General features: G+C 43.3%; 1 protein-coding gene across 3 annotated transcripts; it reads right to left on the bottom strand.

Moving 5' to 3' along the window:
- Positions 1-390: 390 nt before the first annotated feature.
- ZFAND5 (zinc finger AN1-type containing 5) lies at positions 391-13,729 on the bottom strand. Of its 3 annotated transcripts, none has more exons than XM_030566461.1 (6): positions 13,487-13,729; positions 9,346-9,503; positions 8,835-8,943; positions 8,099-8,199; positions 2,338-2,463; positions 391-2,045 (listed from the first exon to the last, which is right to left on the bottom strand). In XM_030566461.1, exons 2-6 carry the CDS (start codon positions 9,494-9,496, stop codon positions 1,897-1,899), a joined length of 636 nt encoding a protein of 211 aa, XP_030422321.1. In that variant the 5' UTR covers positions 9,497-9,503; positions 13,487-13,729; the 3' UTR covers positions 391-1,896. The 3 variants fall into 3 exon arrangements, with proteins under 3 accessions (XP_030422321.1, XP_030422320.1, XP_030422319.1); XM_030566460.1 differs by lacking the exon at positions 13,487-13,729 and adding an exon at positions 12,792-12,997; XM_030566459.1 differs by lacking the exon at positions 13,487-13,729 and adding an exon at positions 11,649-11,802.
- Between the last annotated feature and the right edge of the window lie 5,825 nt (positions 13,730-19,554).

The following is a 19,554-nucleotide window of genomic DNA, read 5'->3' as shown; positions in this document are numbered from 1 at the left end:
AAAATGGTGCTGCACAGTATACTAGTAATGTGGTCCCAGAGATCCATTGGAAATAGATTCGCAGGCAAAGCAGCAAGAAAAAAAGCCTTTAAATTCACAGCTAATGCTCTCCATCTTCCCTGTAGACATGATGTTACTGTTATTTGCTGAAATTATCTGGCCATCAAGAAAATTAGTTTGTATTCCATCTGCTATGCTTTTCTTACCCAAAGATGAGATCTTAAATTGGTAAATGAAAGCTGAACAGGTTAGAAATATGCAGGCTTAGGCACATAGAAAAAAAATTCCCACATAGCAGAATCTAGAAACAAGTTGCAGCCCTTTCCCCATCCACAAGACAGCCTCGGATTACCCAGTAACTCAAAACCCAATGAACTATAACAAAAGGAATTATTTCCCTCTGTACATGATTTTATTATTTACATAATACAACATAGCATAGATGCTGGGTAGCATGATTATGTGCAATACATAAATATGAACTATCTGTACACATTTGCATATCTAGTAACTCAGAACTGAAGGACAATGTTAAAGCAAAAGTCCTGATGCTTTTAATAATGAAGTAAAAACTAAGACTGAATACTGCAATAAAAATCAGAAGTAGCGCCTTGTGTACATAACTATTTACAGATGAGAACAGGCATTACCACAACACTAGTCTAAACTGTACTGGTTCATATAAAAAACAAGTTTCATACATCACAAAAAAACTTCCATTATAACACAGAAGTGATATTACCAGACAAGCATCAGTGAAGTATACTGCCTTTTCTAGAGTTATTGTACAATGCTGTAGATAATGCAGCCCATGCAATACACCCAAGAACACTACAGTCCTACACCCAAATACAATTAAAAATGATAAAGCAGCCCTCAGAGTGGTGCCAGGTACCAATTAAATCTACAGCAGCCATGTTGGGTATGGTTTTCCATGCAGAATGGTGCCATCTTATCATTTAAAAAACTATTAAATAAAAAAAAGCTCATATTCTCTTGAACCCAACATGAAGATACATGAAAAATTAAACTGCTCAAATAAATCTGCAACTTAGATGCTAACATACTGTTACTTGATAGAGCTGCTGTGGTAAATCTAAAAACAAACAGCTTTTGTTCTTTTGTAAATAAAAATCTTACTGCATTGTGCTACACAACGTTTTTAGCTATGCAAGAGTAAATCAGACAAACCTTCTGTTGCAGGCCAGTTCATCAAGTTTCTAAGAGGGCATTTCCTATGGGAACCTGCTGATTGTTCTGAACTATATAAATGTAGTCATTTCCAGGATCATTCACACCCTTTAAGTCTCAGAATTTCTCACTTTTCCTGCTGCATTAAACAACTTTAACTGTATCTTAAATATGGCACCAACACTCCTCTACGTAAGGTGGATCCTCTATGTAAGCTCACATTCTGCTTCAAAACAATGAATTGTGGATATTAAAGATAGGAGAAAATTTAATTATGGTAGAAATAGACTGCCAACTTTTTACTGGTGTATCTTTTCACCCCAAAACAGGCATGTAACACTAGCCAAAGATGATATACCTCAATTACATACCCAAAAGGCAGATCTGCTGCAGACATGCAGATTTTACACATTTGTTTGGCACATGTGAACTAGACAATTTGTCCTCTGTGCATTTCTAACTTCCTGTGCAGGTCTTAATTAATCCAATTTTATTCTGGGAAGGGCATATACATTTTAAAAGGGCTGTAACTATCCAGTTCTGCCTGTAACAAACACCCAAACATCCTGAAATATCAATAAAACAGACAAGACTAAAGTAAAACTCTGGAGAACATCAAAAGAAATGCCATGCATCTGCTCTTTAATGTTTTCCTAGGATATATTAAAATAAAAACAAAGTCAGTCTTTTCACAAGTAGGTTAATTTATATTCTCTGGATTTTTTCAGCCACAACAACTGGATTTTCTTTCCTGATTTTAGCTGCAGCTTCTGCTTTGTAGTCATATGGGCAGTTGTGCTTGTCAGAGTAACGGTGAAGTCCACAAAACAAGTTTCCACATCGGCAGTCAAATCCTGTACAAACAAAAGGAAGCAGTGTCACTTTCAGCTCTACCTAAACTATGATTTTAAGGCTTAGTCACTACAAAGAACCAAATATTTACAACTGTTCTGTTAAGAGCAATATGAACAGATTCCACGCATTTCAAAAAACACAGCTGTTTCACGGGGTATCATCCCAATGAATTTTGGAATGCTTCCTACCCAAAATGAGTTTTACCAAATACAAAATTCAATCCAGAGAAATAGTAAATGCAAATGCTAGTCAACAAAAACTGTTAAGTATTGACAAAGCCTTTTCATATACCTGTAAGGCCAACCTTCTTTCTGCACATGAAGCATCTGTTCTTCTTTGGTTTGGGCAATTCAGGAGCACTCTCTTCATTCTGAGAAGTACTGGGTTGAGATACCGATGGACTTGGTTGAGTAACAACTATGGGAAAAGAAGCAAAAAATAAAAATAAAGCAAACCGAAATGAGAGCTCCAGATTAATTTTGAATAATTCAGTAAAAAACTTTTGTTCAAGAATGTAGGTACAGCCCAAGACACTGCATTCCTTTCCCAGAAACTATGCAAAATTCATAACATACACAATACCACGTGTAAGGTTATTTTATATTAATACAGACGTCTTTAGCTATAAAACTGCAACTGTGTCCAAGTACTAGTAAGTCAGGAATATGGCCACTTCACCATTTACATGCAAAAATGGAGAGAAGGGTAGGCTTTATTTGACCTACCTACATAAAGAACTATGAATGGAAAGTGTCATAAGTGCACAGTAAGTGCTTTGTAAGCCATTAAGACCTACTTTGAATATCAATGTATACAGGAAAGCTTACATTTAAGGTCACATGGTAAACCAAGTGTATAGTTGTGTTTTTAGTATTCCTTTGAGAGATTCCCCCCAGTGTTTAATAGGTAAAGCATTGTGACCACCTACTCTTTAAACAATCTAAATTGTACATAAGCTTTATTTCAGAAATCAAGTAAACTGAGAAACCCTAAAAGCATTAAGCTATACAATACTTACTGCACAATTAACACAATCCAGATTAATGCACTACTGTTTGTAACAATTTCCAATCTAACAATAGTCAGGTGAGACTAATACTTCAATGCAGACACTGTCATGTGGGTAATCCATCTCCAAGAGGTGGTAGCTAAACAGATGGATGAATTCTGTTAACCTAGCATGGTTTACACAGGGACTTAGGTTGTCTTAATTACACTGTACAGAGGTATGGATTTTTCACATCTCTGAGTGACAGTTATGCCAACCTAATTTTCTAGTGTAGGTCAGGCCTAAGACTGCAACAGCAGCTGAATTTTTGAATCACACCACCATTGGTTCACATAGTTCCCTACTATGAGCTCTATTCTCAGATAAGAGAGTTACCTTTGCTTATGAGAATGCTCTCCACATTCTCATACAAGCACTCCTACAGTAATTAGGAAAAGAGCAACAGCCCACACTTACGCTGAATCTAGACATTCTTATATTACAGTAAATTCAGTGCAGCAGTAAAGGTAGCATAGCTAAACTGACTCATTCTAAAGCTAGTTTTCAGTTGCTTCTCCCATGAACATTTGGGGCCCCGGTTGAATCAGGTTTAATTTAAGAAGCTTTTCTTGGACTGTAAGTCCAAAAGTGCAATGTAGTTTTACAAGAGTCAAGACTCTCTGACTTTAATGCAAGCTACCCCTTTTAATGATTAAACATGTCTTTAAGGTTCCCCTTCACACCCAGTAATTCTGAACAAGGTTTGTTTAAAAAAAAACACACTTATAGACATCTGAAAGTAACATGCTAAGCATATATAGCATGTTCAGTTCCCACCCTAAACAGTTTACAATCTAGATGAATGACAAAATTAAATAGATGGAAATAACATAAAAAAGTTTAAGTTACTTGAAAGATTAGGACATGTAAACACAGGTAAGACTTATCTGCTTGCCCTTTCTTGATAGGCTGTTTATGGAGTGTTACACAGTCTCTCCCCAACTCTGACATCTACAAGGTTCTGGGAGAGATTGCCAGGTGCCATAATCTGAAGTGCCTACAATACACAGATACTCAAGAAATCTTCATCCCAAATGCTAGTAATAGCCACACTACTTGTGACAGTACCTGGGTATATTTATTTCTGGAGGAGAAGCTAGCTGAAGTTCAATTTTGGGAAAACTGAAGTGATAGTGGTTGGAGGGAAATAATGAGAAGCTCAACAAGTTTTTTTTTCCAACAGAGGGCATCTTTCCTACTGTCACAAAACAGTATGTGGTTTTGGATCCAATACTAGACCTCCAAATAACAACAGGAGCAAGAAAAGCACCTTCCTTTCTATAGCTTGCCAGAAGATTGCATCCTGTCAAGCATAAGTTTGACCCAAGCCATAGTATACCATGCATTTGTGACCAAACTGTTGTATTTGGGCACACACCAACAAATATACATGCAATAAAAGTTGAAGGACACAACACTAAAGTTCAGTTCTCTAATGACTACCCACTAAGTGAATGGATCAAGTCTGAGTATTTATCCTCAAGATGCTAAATGGGCTTTGACCAAGTCTGTTCAGAGGACATCTTTCTTCTTTGTGATCATGATCCCTCCAAACATCTGTGATACTTGTAGACTACCAAACTCAAACAGGACAAGATTAGTGAGGGGAGCAGCCAAAGCCTTTTCAGCAAGCCTGCCCAATGATGTTCTCTTAAAGAGTGGCAGATGACAATGAACCTAAATCTTGTCATGACTTAAGATGAACAAGTCCTTCCTCTTGGATACAATTTTCCCATGACAGACTATTTCCCCCATGACTTTTTCCCCTCCTATTCTGAAAAAATGAGTCAAAGAAATCCTAGGTGCTGCCAGATGGAGGAATAAAAGAAAAGATGTGAACAGTCTATAAATAAGTTATTTAATTTTGAAGAGTGCTCAGATACTACAGTAGGCACAATACAAGGACTTGATAAAAACAAAATTAGAGGCTAGAGTCTATGGTCTGGCAAAACTGAAGATACCCGTTGAGTGGCCACATGTAGAGTTTAAGGAATATGGACTGCAGAAAACACACTGGAAGAGACATCAGTTTTCCTAAAGATCCAAAAAAGCTGGAAGAATGCCAGTGTAAAGATTTCAAAGCATGTGTGTGTGGGGGGGGGTTATCAACTTAAGGTTTTTCAAGGTATTTACATGGACTTTGAGTATGCACTCTCTGTTCCTTTCTATCTAAACTGCAATAAAACCCTGACTTTTGAGTTCCACAGAGGCATATACTATTAGCCTGGTAATTAAGTTAAAAATTGTTATAAGCAACTTTCTCCAAGCAGCTTCTGTGAGCATAGAAAGATTTAAATACTGTTTTGCATAGCATAGTTTTTGGTGTCAATTAGTCATCTGTTCATCCCCAAGAGATCAGAAGCTTACAAATTATCAGTTTCAAAGATGACTTCTGCAATTTGGTTTTAACTGTTAACAAGAATTTTCAATTAGACTCACTTGCCACATGGTCACTGCTACCTTATTTTACATGTACTGTTTCCTTCCTCATTGGCGCTCTCAGGTATGACCTCAAGATGCATTGTTAAAGGCATATGACTGAGTTACAGGAGATAATTTGAAACTTGCATAGCTTATAAAAGTATCCTTAAACTCTGTACACACCCCAAAAAGCATCAGAGCAATAAATACACTTGTATTTATCAATCCATGTCACAGAATCATATTACTGATGCACGTCTTTTACATCTCAAATAACCAGAGCCTAAGAATGAATACAAAACACTTTAATGCAAGATATTAAAGCAGCTTAAACCCCACACAGAAATAAAGGGCTAGTTACTGAAATCTTCCTTCAACTCTTAACCTTCAGGTTTTCCAGTTTTGAAAAATGGTAATATTGTTTTAGTATCATACCCTAATGCAGGGGTGGGCAAATGGCCCTGCTCTCCCAGCACGGCAAGCCGTGGGGTCCATGCTCCCAGACCGGAGTGCCCAGCCAAGTGCGGCAAATTGCCGGCCCCTCTCCTGCCTTCTCTACTCCCTGGAGCCCTGCCGCCAGGCGCGCAGCGCTCTGGGGCTGTGTGCTCCTGCGGGGTAGTGTTTGGCTCCACAGGGAGGCAGACATGCTCCCCTGGAGCCGAGCTATCGCATGCGCAGCACTCTGAGGGGCAGGGCAGCCTGCTCCCACAAGACAGTCAGGGGACAGGGAGCAGGGGGAGTTGGACAGGGTGTGGGATCCTGGGCAGGGTGACTCTGGAGGGGGAAGTCAGGAGCAGGGGAGGTTGGATGGGAGTCCTGGGGTCTGCAAAGCAGCAGGGGCAGGGCCTTGGGGAAGGAGGTGGGTGGAATAGGGGCATATTCCCCTCCTGCCCCGACCTGACCCCCCTTCCCCTGCCCCCCCCCCACAGCCCTCTGCCCTGAGCCCCACACTCCCCCCAGGGCCCTACCCTGAGCCCCCCTCATACACATTCAGCCTTCTGCTTGATTACACCAACCCCCAACCCCAGCCCTGACTTTGGCACCCCCCCCCACATGCCCCCAGCCCTGACTCTTGCACCCCCCCACATCCTCACTCCCACCCTGAGCACCAAACAGGAGCTCCTGCACCCTACTCCCACATTCTCACCTGCACCTCTGGCACCAAATGTGAGCTGCCCAGGTAAGTGCCCCACACCCAAACCTCCTGCCCCCAGCCCTGAGCCCACTCCCTCATTCTAGCTCCTGGCCCTGTGCTCAGTGCACTCCCACCCTCAGCTCAGCGCAGAGAGAGGAAGAGAATGGACCAGAACCAGGGAAAAGGTAGGTACCCACTATACGCGGGCAGAGTCAGGACCCCAGACTGGCAGTGAGTTGAGTGGGTCCGGCAGCCAGGATCCTGGCTGGCAGGAACCGGCAGATGGAACCCCTGAGCGTCAGTGGGCTGAGTCGCTCAGCCCACTGCTGGTCTGGGGACCCGGCCACTGGCCCCGCACAGCCTGCTGCCAGTCTGGGGTTCTGGCTGCCAGACCCTTGCCAGCCAGGGTCCTGGCCGCAGGCCCCACTCAGCCCGCTGCCGGCCTAGATGACCAGAACTCCAGACCAGCAGCAGGCTGATAGTGTAAGATCAACATTTTAAATGAAGCTTCTTAAACATTTTGAAAACCTTGTTTATTTTACAATACAAACACTAGTTTAGTTATATAATACATAGACTTATAGAGAGACCTTCTAAAGAACATTAAAATGTATTACTGGTGCACGAAACCTTAAATTAAAGTGAATAAATGAAGACTCGGCACACCACTTCTGAAAGGTTGCAGACTCCTGCTCTAATTTTTCTTTAATTTAAATAATACTATTGTAAGGTATCTGCAACCTTCCCAACATACAAGTACAGCTTCTAAAGTATCTGCTTGGATTACGAACATAATATGGCCCAACTGTTAAGTTCACTCCAATTCAAGAACAATGGATCAATTATACCCACAGGTGCTCGATCAGTCTGTCCTTCAACAGACTTGTCCGTCACATGCATTAAACTACGAGCACAGCCCTGGGACAGAGTTATAAAGGAAATATACTCTTAAAAAATGTTTAGCTAGTAAGTTCAAGTAATTATTTATCCTTCATGAAAGCTGCATTTCCTTCTCTAATACTGCTGAATACAAGAAGCCATATTTATGTCCACAAGCCAACAGAAATTTGAGAAAGCTGCTCCTAGATTCAGAGGTTTCTATCACTTTAGCCTTGTAATTTTAGCCCTCTGTTCTTTTCCCTTACAATTCTAAAAGCATAGTGTACAATTCTAAGGGTTTCAAAATTTAAACTGCAAGTTTAAGAACCAAGCTTGCTCTTCTGTCAAATTCTTCAATGGGAATTGTGTGCACGTCCAACTGTCAAATTTAGCCCCAGCTATTTTTCTCTGCACTACAAATGTATACTCAAATATTCAGAACCACCACCTTCAGTTTTTAATATTTTTCCTATGACAGTGTTATGACGGTGAGGGAAGAGACGGTAATATGAACTGTCAACTTCTGTTAAAAGCTGCTAGTTGCATTCAAAGTTAATTTGATGGCACACCTGGCTCTGTTGTCTCTGTTTTCGGTGTTACTTTTTCCTCTCTTGAAATGCTCATTTCTGTCATTTGCTGTGTTACCGGCAAGGCAGCAACAGGCACATTTCTGTTACATTCAATGAGAAAAGCAATTCATGTTAGTTTTGAGTTTACACTAAATGCATGTGTTGTCCAAACTCTACTTAAATATTCTCAGCAGATTAAGCTATTTGGTTTGCTATTACAGAGGTAGCTTCTACGATATTTAAAGAAAATAATGAAAGATGCTTCTTTTTATAATTACTTCATTCACTCTACAACAGTGTTTCTCAACAGTTGGTCCATGAACCAGCACCGGTCCCTGAGATCTCCCTGACACAGTTTAGGAAGGCAGCAAGCCGGTCCCTGGTATAAAAAAGGTTGAGAAATACTGATCTAGAAGACTGAAGGAACTATGTAGCGAACTGCTGTTCAGCTAAGAGTCAAGAAAGCGTTCTTGTAATGTCTCATAGTCCAATGCCAAACACTGTGTACCACTTATATCAGAATTCTCAAATGCTACCACTACATCTTCAGTCAACTTCACAAAGCATTGGTCAATTATAGTTCTCCACCAGTCTGTCAGCTATTTATTCCTCCAAAAAACTAACTACAATAAGGTGATATTGGTACATCTAGGCCATGATTATTTAAAGTATAAACCCTCTAATTGTTTTACGGATTTAACTCAGTTTAGTCTCAAAACAGTAATCTACAACTTACCTTAATTTGTCAGATGTGCTGCCCACAGCACCTTCACAGTTTAAGCTAGCTTCTACTCTCTGAACTGATGCAGAGTCTGAGGTAGGACTGTTCGAACCATTGACTGTTCCTATGCAACACAAATTTGAATGTTCAGTAAATGTGTAGAATATAAATCGTCATCAGCTACTCAAGCACGCTTATGTATAATATTAGTTTAGCTGTCCTCATCTATTTACTTGAAATTTGATTAGATTGCTTTGTGTCTTTAAAACTGCATGCCAATGAAATACAACTAAAGTGATCATCTAAATATAGGGATCAAGTGCTCAGCAGAGACTTAGGGTGGGGCAGCAAGTACAGTGTGTTGTCCAGAATGTACACATGAAAATAGTTTTATTCGTTGCTAACTCCCACCCCAAATCCTTGCTTGTTTTCAGTATAGCCATTGCAGATGTTCCTGTCTCCAGCATTTGTCCTACAATTCCTGCCATCTTCTCAGACATGATCTCTCCCAATAAAAAAAGTTTACCCAGTGGACTGATTCTGCCACTATTCTGCTGTCGCTGAAGATGTTCTTTGTAGCAGACTGAGCACATTCCATTTGTCCTAGGATTCCCATAAAATCCACATCCGGTACTACACAGCATGGGCCCTGGGGTCTGGTTTGTCTCCTGAGCCATCTCTGTGCTGTAAATAAAACCAGAAAACTGCATTAAAAGTTGGCATGTCACCAAAAATCGATCACAGTTTGTATGAGACAGTCATTAGTATCTTTACTTTTTCTACAAATAAATAACATCAACATTCTTAACAAAGGCTACATTTGCGTTATGTAAAGTTGCAGTAATGGAAAGCACTGATACTTTTATACCTTTATAAAATCTTAGTAGAAAAATATTTCCTATGTGTCACCTGTCACTCACTCTGGCTAATTTCTATTCCTGAAGTCAGATCCACTGAATAAGCCACACCAAATCTGTGTACACTAATCAATTCTGGAAATTAATATAATCTATTTATCAACATACTAAACAGGAAATAAACTTCCTTTACTGCTTATATGACATGTGGGTCAATTTCAATATACACTTCTAACTATAGAAGTAATTTCCAAAACAGAGTAAGTAGTCTTGTTGCGTACGAAAGCTGACACTGTATGTTAACTGGCAGCAACATGTGTGCAGAATCGTCCCTATACAGGATCAGTGGGCACTTCTGAAACACTATGAATTTATTTTTCAGTGCTTTAAAAGTTGCATTTGCAACAAACTTGAACAGAAATCTTGCAAGAAATGCCTTTGGTTGCTAAAAGACACCCATTTACACAGCCTATTCATTTCCTTAAGCTCAGCAAAATACCCTGGCTCAAGAATTTATAGCAAGGTACCCATGTCTGGCATTGGATAATAAAAACCCTCACCTCTGCATAACATGAACAGCAAAAATTAACAAAATAAATACCTCACCTTCACTAGTGATTTATCACTGCAATGCAAGTTTAGTAGAAAACTTGATATAGCAATGAATCCTTGGCTCCCAAGAGCTAACAGGAGCACAGTATAATCAAGCGATCTGCTACAAATCCAGGGCAAATTAAAATATTAGACTGGGCCACTAGAAAAATTGTGTTTTAAAACAATACACCTTTGGGGGTACATTGAGCTTTAAAAGCTTGAAAAGAGCTAGATATTTTGACAAAACAGCCTCTCAATATTAGCGTCTTCCTCTCTAGTAACATCCAAAGTGAATTACAGATATTTGAAAAGACAAGTTTAAGGTTCACAGCAACCCAATAGATATACGTTGATACGTAAGTGCTTGCTATGGACCAAAGCATACACTCTGTAAATTAAAGGTCTGCATCTCCTAAGGGTGATAAGCCTTTCTTTAGAAAGGAACCAGCGTAGTTTCAGCAACTATAGTATCATATCACTGTGTGTGGCTCCAAGGGAGATTTAGGGCCCACTGTAGCAAGTGCTGTAAATACACACAAACAATTCCTGGTCCAGAAAATTTATAAACTAGACAAGGCATACCAAGGGGCAAAATGGAAAAATTACACGTGCCTTTTACAGATCTGGAATCGAAGCAAATAAATTAGGTGACTTGCACAAGGTCACTCAGTTTGTAACATCACTTGATAGATCTCTATCTAGTTCAATACCTTGAATACAAGACCTGCCTTTTTGACACTTGCCCTAGGCTTTTCCTACCAAATTGTGGTTCTACAATCACTTTTTATTTATTTTAAGAATCCATGCAGATGGAACTAATCAGCTATGCAGCACAAACAGTGGACTATACAAAGAGCTGCCAGATGAACTAAAAATATAGAAAATATTTTCTTCTAATCTATAATAATTTTAGGCTTTACAATTTAGATATTCAGAGGATAGAAGTGCTAATTTGATGTGAGTGGTGTCCCTTTTAATAATTTTAAGCATGTCAGCATCCAGAATGAGTCTCCCATTACTCCAACCTGCTCCTCTTAAAAATGAATATGTTGTAAACATGTATTACCACATGCTATTTAAATCTATTTTTAGGTTTTAATTGTTGTTTTGGATATAATGTAAATACAAGCACTTTCATGGCTCCTGTCAGCACATTCTTTCCCTACTAGAAATATATGCCCCTAATTAAAAAGGACAAGTTGTTATTTCCCAGTGATTGTTAAAGAAACTATGCCATTTCATTTTTCTTGTACCATGTCCAAGTATCATCTGATTAACCGTTTCCTTTAAAAAGCACACACCAGCACGAAGACAAATATACCTTCATCATCCATTAATAAGTATTTATCAACCAGAAACTAAATTATGCTCTTTGTACCTTTGGATTAACGTAATGAGGAAGCTCAAATGACTATGGATTTCATAAACCTGCTTCAAGCTCTTTAGAACAGAAGTGTTTTGCTTGTCACACATCAGCAGCCGCCAACTAGGATGGGTCTTCATAATTTAGCAGTCATCCACTTAATGTCATACATTCAGTTCTGTCTTTCCCTTAGAAAACCAGCTTATAATAGTATCACATGTATGCCTGCTTTCCTTAGTATTTCTCAGAAGCTAAGGTCACATGGGTGAATGTATTAGCTTCCGCCTGTCACAAGGCTGCAATGTGACAGGCTGAGCAAGACTCTCACACAACCTCCTCAACAGGGGCCTCTGAAATCAGTTTCTATTTATATCTCAAAAGGTTGCCAACTCCTACACAACCCACAGAACTGAAGCAGCAAAGCATACACCCACTGTAATGGAGAAATATAAAATCCAATTAACAGGATGATTACAGCTTCCTCCCTGAAGAGAGAGGGAGACATTCTTAAATTCTACTTAGAAAATGCAGCATCATGGGCTAGTCATCAAACAGCTATTACCATTTTTAACATACAGCATAAAGACAACACAGCTGAGTATGATCTGAGGCCCAAAAGATGACTGCTGTTGCACTGCCTCTGCTAACACATATATACTCAGCATTTCTGGGTGGGTGGTTTCAACAGAAGCATTTGCCTGCACGTCACAGTTGTTCCTTTTTAGATAGAAGGAAGATACTGATTAAAAGGTTAAGGTTCTTGTTCTCTCCGTTGTTTCCTTTTACAGAAGGAACTATGTTTTGCAACTTGCATTAGCTCAGCTAGTGATTCTATTACAGTAATCTGGATAGCTACTAGTTACACAAGTTAAACAAGGGCAGGAAAATACTATGTGTAAGCAGCTGAAGACTATATAGGAGGTATTTTTATTATGAATTATAGCTAAACTCATGGGCACTTTAATAATATAGTTAACAATGAATCTGAAGTGGGCAGAACAAAATACCACAAAACAGCAGCAATGAACTTTAGTTCTCCATGCAAAAGTGCTTTATAGACCAAAGCACAAGCAAACTGCGATATTCACACCAGCTAAATTCACATTTTAAAACTGACTTAGTGAGGGGAAAAGAAGAACAAAAAACCCAAAGCTATACCTAAATCAATACTAAATCCGTCGGAGTTGCGTCAATGATGGGGCAGAATGGGCTGGCTGACCTAAATCTTTATTTATCCTGACATCCTCCTCCAGATGACAGACCCCAGAAACCGGCTGACCCATTTTGCGAGTTAGAAAGGGGAGCTGAGGCGCTCCCTAGACACACAGAGAATAGAGATCGAATTGGACAAAGGCAAAATCAAGTCAAGCCAGAAAAATAAACGAAAGGGGCGGGCGCCGCCAGCCTCCCGCGGCAGGAGACACTCGCCAGGGACCGGGCAGGCGGGGGAAGCGCTGCTCGGCCCGAGCCGCAGGAGCGGCAAGGTGCCTTGTTCCTCGCCCGGCCACCGGCAGCCCCAGGCCTGCTGGGCCCCTCTCAAAATCCCTGAGTCACGCCGCCCAGCCGCTCGCTCGGCGCCGCCGGCCTCTCAGCCGCTTCCGGCTCTTTGTTCTCCCCAGCAGCCGCGGCCCGCGAACCCCGGGGACTCCCCCAGGGCCGGCGGCGGGGACCCGGCTGCTAAGGGCCCCACTCGCTGCCTCCTCCCCCCGGCCGGGCCCTTCCCTCGGGGGCTCTACGGAGCTGTAGGCCCGCCTCCCCGGAACGGGGGGGGGGGTGCCTGGCCCATGCAAGGGCCGGAGCGCTCCCCCCAAGGGCGGCCGGCGGAGACACAACGGCCGCGGGGCGCCACTGACCTGCTCGAAGGGGCTGCTGGGGAGGGCTCCGGGCGAGTGGTCGGTTCTGCTGCGGTCAGACAAAGGCGGCGGGGGAGGGGTGGGTTGGCTGTCCCGGCGCGAGCGGGGCGAGTCCCGGCCCAGTGAGGAGCTCGCGCCGCCGCCGCTCCTCTCCTTTGTTTCTGCAGCAGCGCGGAGAGAGACGCGCCGCACGGGGAGCGGGAGGGGGAAGGCGGGTCCTGCCGCTCCACACGCGCCGGCTCGCGCTGCTACTGCTGCGCCGCGAGGCTCCGGGGCCGGAAGGAAGCACCGGCGCTGGTGTCGGCCGGTGCCGCCGCCGCCGCGCGCTGTTCCGGGGAGGGGGAAGGCTGAACGCGAAGCGGCCGCTCAGAGCCAACGGCGACGTTACCGCTGCGGCCGCCGCGCGCGCGCTCTCTGAAATCACTCTGGCGCGCGGGCAGCGGTGGGCAGAGGAGGAGGCAGGAAGGGGCGGGGCTTATCGTGATGTCACCGAAGCCGTAGGGAGAGGAGGCAGGGGTCGTGGGCAGAGTTGTCACTTCCCTGTGGGGGAGAGGCGGGATCAGGGGTGCAGGGAGGGGTTTCCACGGTGCATGGGGAAGCTACGGGGCGGGGTATGTACGGTGCAAAGGGCAGCGCAGCGATGGGTGCGGAGTATGCAAAGGGAAGGGGGCAGGGTTTGCATAGTGCATGGGACAGAGGCAACGGATGGGGGTGGGGTGTGTGCATATTGCATGAGGCAGATGCAACCGTGGGGGGGAAGGGTGGAGTGTGCTCAGTCCGTGGGGTGAGGAGTGGGTATGGGATGACTGGAGGGAGGCAGCTAGAGCTAAACTGGATATGGCCAGGCATGCTTGCATTGTTCAGTCACCTTCTCTGTCTGTGTAGCATGGCTCTGAGTGCCATGGCAGCAAGACTCCTCAACTTAGATGGGCTCTGTCATGGTGTAATTCCCCACTCTGAACTTTAGCATCCAAAAGATGGGGCACCAGCATGAATTCCTCTAAGCTCAATTACCAGCTTAGTACTTGTAGCGCTGCCACCAACCAGGAATTCCAGTGCCTGGTACACTCTGGTCACCCCCCACTAAACCTTGCCCGGGGACCCCCAAGACCCTGTCCATCTGGATCTTAACACAAGGAAAGTAAACCCTTTCCGTCACCATTTCCTCTCCCAGACTTCCCCGCATTGGGTTACCCTGGAAGATCACTGTGATTCAAACTCCTTGAATCTTAAAACAGAGAGGAAAATCCACCTTCTCCCCTCCTCTCTCCCCCTCCTAGACTCTCCCTGAGAGAGAAAGTAATCCTAACACAGAGAGAAATTAACCTCTCTCTCCCCCTTCCCTCCTTTCTCCCCACCAATTCCTTGGTGAATCCAGACCCAGTCCCCTGGGGTCTCACCAGAATAAAAAAAACAATCAGGTTCTTAAAAAAGAAAAGCTTTTAATTAAAGAAAGAAAAACAGTAAAAATTATCTTTGTAAATTTAAGATGAAATATGTTACAGGGTCTTTCAGCTATAGACACTGGGAATACCCTCTCAGCCTAAGTATACAAGTACAAATTGAAATCCTTTCAGCAAAATACGCATTTGAACTCCTTCCAGCCAAATACACATTTGCAAATAAAGAAAACAAACAAGCCTAAATCGCCTTATCTACCTAGTACTCACTATTCTGGACATATAAGAGACTGTATCAAAGAGATTGGAGAGACACCTGGTTACGCTCAGAACCCAGAGAGAACAACAACCAAACACTAACAGCACATACAAAAACTTCCCTCCCTCAAGATTTGAAAGTATCCTGTCCTCTGATTGGTCCTCTGGTCAGGTGACAGCCAGGTTCACTGAACTTGTTAACCCTTTACAGGCAAAAGAGACATGAAGTACTCCTGTTCTATTAACCCTTAACTATTTGTTTACGACAGCCTTACATTTTCAACTGCGAAGGATTGTTGTGGCCTTCCTTTGAACAACTCCCACCAGAGTCAGAGCTAGCCCACGGGGGGAGGCCTGAGCAGGAATAATTTTGGTGGCCAGCTCCTTACCCCTCACACCTACCCCCTAGAAATACGCATTGCATTATTTCCACAAACCACAGGAAAAAACCCAATGCAACGCATACTGATACACTTGTTAAAAAGTCCACCTTAGATTAATAATGTTTTGGTGACAATACTAAATCAGAGTCCCCTTGAGCTGTTTGGGCACTTAAGCAATTGCTTTGCCAGTTTATGCCTAGTGCTGGCTCTCAGATCTCTGTTTGCAGCCAACTTTTGCCATAGGGCAGGGTGAGTTCCCTTTAGATGTGCCTTTTTTTTGTCCTATACAATAATTCCATACAGATTTGGCTGTGAAGTATAGCGTGACATTATTCTTCGACTACAAGAAAGGGACCAAGAGACTTTCTCCATTGGATCATATGAACTGGAACCCAGGGCCGTCCTTAGGCATAGGCAGAAGAGGCAGCCGCATAGAGCCTCACTCTCCCTGGGGGCACCACTCTCCAGGCAGCCCAAACAGTGTAGAAGCAGGGCTGCTGGGTCCTAGAGAGAGCCCAATGCAGCACAGTCTGAGGAATGGGATTGGCTGCTGGGGTCCCTTGGTAGGGGAGGGAGTAGGGGTTGGGAAAGGAGCTCACCTCCCCTCTGCCCCACGAAGCACCCCCTCCTTTCTCCCTCCTCCCCAGGAGCACCCCTGTCTCTCTCCTCCCTCCCCTCTGTCAGGGCTGGGTTGAGTGAGGTGCTGGGGGGGAGGAGAGGCTGGCTGCCTGCCTGCTGAGGAATGAAAGTGAAAGTAACTCACTTACTCTGCAGGCAGCCAGAATTGGAATGTCACACAGGGCTTGGCTGGGGTTAGCCAGATGTGTGAAAAATCAGGTAAGGGGATTGGGGTAGGGTGAGCAGATATCCCTATTTTATAGGGACAGTCCCAATTTTGGGGTCTTTTTCTTATATAGGCTCCTTTTACCCCTCCCCCCCATATCCCTGTCCTGATTGCTCACACTTTCTGTCTGGTCACTCTAGGTGGGGGTAATTGGTGCCTATATAAGACAAAGCCCCAAATATCAGGACTGGCCCTATAAAATTAGGACATCTGGATCTGGCCACCCTAGCTGGGGAGCATCTCTCCCCCGGGCTGGCAGCTGCCAGTCATCCATCTCATCCGGGGGGAGCTGCACAGGGCAGGACGAGCTGCTGTGGCTCCATGGGTGCCCCGTCCCTGAGATCAGATGTTGTGCTAACTTCACCATGGTCTGTTGGGCTGGTGGCGGTGCCCATTGGCGTGTGATTGGACCTGAGGGTTTGCTGCTGCTGTTGCCACTCTGCACCCCAAGAGGTGGAATTTGGGATCCTGCAGTTTTCCACCTATCTCCTCCTCTACTGCAGCTGTTGGACCAGCAGGCTGGAGGGTGAGCCAAGCATGAAAGCAGTACTGTGTTGCCATTTAGATTGTCATTTAACAACTTTGTTTGCCAAAAATTCTTGCTAACAATCCTGAATCCAATTTCAATATTTTTTTAAAATCAATATCTTAGCCAAAAACAGAAAATTTAGTTGTTGACAATTATTAGTGACAGGTTTGGTTTGAGGCAAGGAGTGGGTCAGTTTTCATCAGAGAAACAAAAAATGTTGACTGACTTTCCTATAGCCTGTTACTCCTGATAAGAGCCCTCCAACAACTGTAATATGCTCATCTCCTTACTAATGTATAAAGCAGGGGTCGGCAACCTACGGCACACGTGTCAAAGGTGGCAGGTGAGCTGATTTTTGATGGTATGCAGCAGCAGGCTGAGCGGCTCAGCCCATCACTGCTCTGGGGTTCCGGCTGCTGCCCTATTGCCAGCTGGAATACCAGCCATCGGCCCCACTCAGCACCTACTGCTGGCCTGGGGACCCCCAAGGAACCCCAGGCTAGCAGTGGGCTGAGCAGGCCAGTTGAACCACTCAACCTGCTGTCAGCCTGGGGTTCCATTCACTCAGCCGGCAGCTACTCCGGGGTTCCGGCTGCCGGTCCCTTGCCAGTCAGGAGCTCAGCCGCCAGCCCCACTCTTCCTCCTGCCAGCCTGGGTGAGCAGAATCCCAGGCTGGTAGCGGGCTGAGGGGGGGTTGGCAGCCGGGATCCTAGCTGGCAGGAGTTGGTGGTCAGAACCCCAGACCAGCAGCGGGCTGAGCAGGGCCTGGGATCCTTGTCTAGGGTTCCAGCCACCAGCCCGCTGCCGGTTTGGAGTTTCATTTACTCAGCTGGCAGTGGCCTGAGCAGGACCGGTGGCCAAGACCTCAGATAATAACAATAGTTTATTTATATAATATAGACATAGAGAGAAACCTTCTACAAACATTAAAATGTATTACTGGCACGAGAAACCTTAAATTACAGTGAACTTGGCACACCACTTCTGAAAGGTTGCCGACCCCTGGTATAGAGTGACCATATGTTGTACTAAGATTCTCCTGCCTTTTTTTTCCCCTGTGAGTCAGTATAACTTTTGCCAGCCCAGAAGTTGGGCAGCCAATGTTTTACATTTTCACAATGTTTTCTCCAACTTTCATAAAGTAAATACATAGTTAATATGAGTTAAAAAGGCCAGGAACACTTCTTTATGAAGAATCTGTACAGCAGATCATGCCCATAGACGATCCAGAAAAGAAATTTGAGGTTGAATTTTTTAATGTTGTGATGGATAAAGCAGTATCTGCTGTTGATGAAAGGTTTAATACCTTGCAAGTACACCCTGAACAGTTTGGATTTTTGTATGACATAACTAAATTCAACGAAATAGGAAAACAAGAGCAACTAATGACAAAGTGCAAGAATCTAGAGAGCCTCCTGAAGCACCATTTTGATTTAAATGGACTTGAACTGTACGAAGAATTGAGTACACTGTCATCAATGTTGCCACATGCAAAATCGGTGATGGACATTGTACAGTTTATTCATAACCGCAAACTTGTTGACATATATCCTAATGTGTACATTGCCACTCGTATTCTATTGACAATTCCTATAACAGTAGCATCAGGAGAACGGAGTTTCTCAAAACTAAAGCTCATTAAAAACTATCTCCGCTCTACAATGAGTCAGGAACGCTTGACTGGTCTTGCTATTCTTGCGATCGAACAAGACACGACTTTGTCTTTGTCATATGATGACATTATTACTGATTTTGCAGCCAAAAAAAGCCAGAAAGATTGCTTTTAATTAAAAACAAATCTTTGTTTCAATACCTCTTCATATAAATTTCCAATAAAATTTTGATAAATTAAAAAAAAAAATTATTTGCATCATTCTGTCATATCAGAATTTTTTTCTATAGTGCTGCTTCTTTAGTGCTAGTCCATCAGCATTACAGTGTGCTTAATTAAGTTAAACTGGTTTTAATAATGTGAATGTGGCAAGTTTTCCAGTACTATAAGCTTATGTTTGTGTTGCTAAGAGCAGATTAGGCACAGGGGCACCAGTTTAATAATCTTGCCTAGGGCACCCTAAATCCTAAGGCCGGCCCTGCTGGAACCATAAGCTCCCTGAACGTAAAATCTCACCAAATGAGGGTCAATCCATCATCATATCCCCTCATTATACCCCACACCCGAACATAGCCATTATATGAACATCATACCCTCATATCCCAATGTCTGTACTTTGACCCATCAACCTTTTACCCCTAATCGGGGATATTGCAGCTTTTGTATTCCTTACGACAGCCGATCTTAAACCGAACTTCATACTTGCATAATCTGTACGTTATTTCCTGATAACCAGAAATTTATATGCTTAAATTCTGTACTGTTCACTTTTTTTTTTAAACATCATCTTAATAAAATTTAAGTCACCATTTCCCTTTTCTCTTTTGTGTTCCTCAGGGCATTTTTAGTAGCCTGATACATAGGTGCTGGAACTAGTCTTGAAATGATTTCCATTATATACAGGGTTTACAGTTTGGTTCAATGACTCTCAGCACCCCCACAATAAAAATTGTTCCAGCACCGCTGCGCTGATGAAATCACTGACTGTTTCTAGACTGGGCTGAGGTTCTCATGCTACCAACAAAACAGCAGAAGCAGATGC

Source organism: Gopherus evgoodei, chromosome 6 (assembly GCF_007399415.2).
Source record: "Gopherus evgoodei ecotype Sinaloan lineage chromosome 6, rGopEvg1_v1.p, whole genome shotgun sequence".
NCBI lineage: Eukaryota > Metazoa > Chordata > Testudines > Testudinidae > Gopherus > Gopherus evgoodei.
The sequence above is the reverse complement of the archived record's forward strand: the minus strand, read 5'-3'. Positions and strand labels throughout refer to the sequence as shown.

Coding starts and splice junctions, on each gene's coding strand:
- ZFAND5 (XM_030566459.1), bottom strand. CDS start 11,773: ATGAAGACCCATCCTAGTTGGCGGCTGCTGATGTGTGACAAGCAAAAC. Junction 9,504..11,648: donor CTCATTACGTTAATCCAAAG/GTACAAAGAGCA, acceptor TTTTATTTACAG/CACAGAGATGGCTCAGGAGA. Junction 8,944..9,345: donor TGGCAGAATCAGTCCACTGG/GTAAACTTTTTT, acceptor TGTGTTGCATAG/GAACAGTCAATGGTTCGAAC.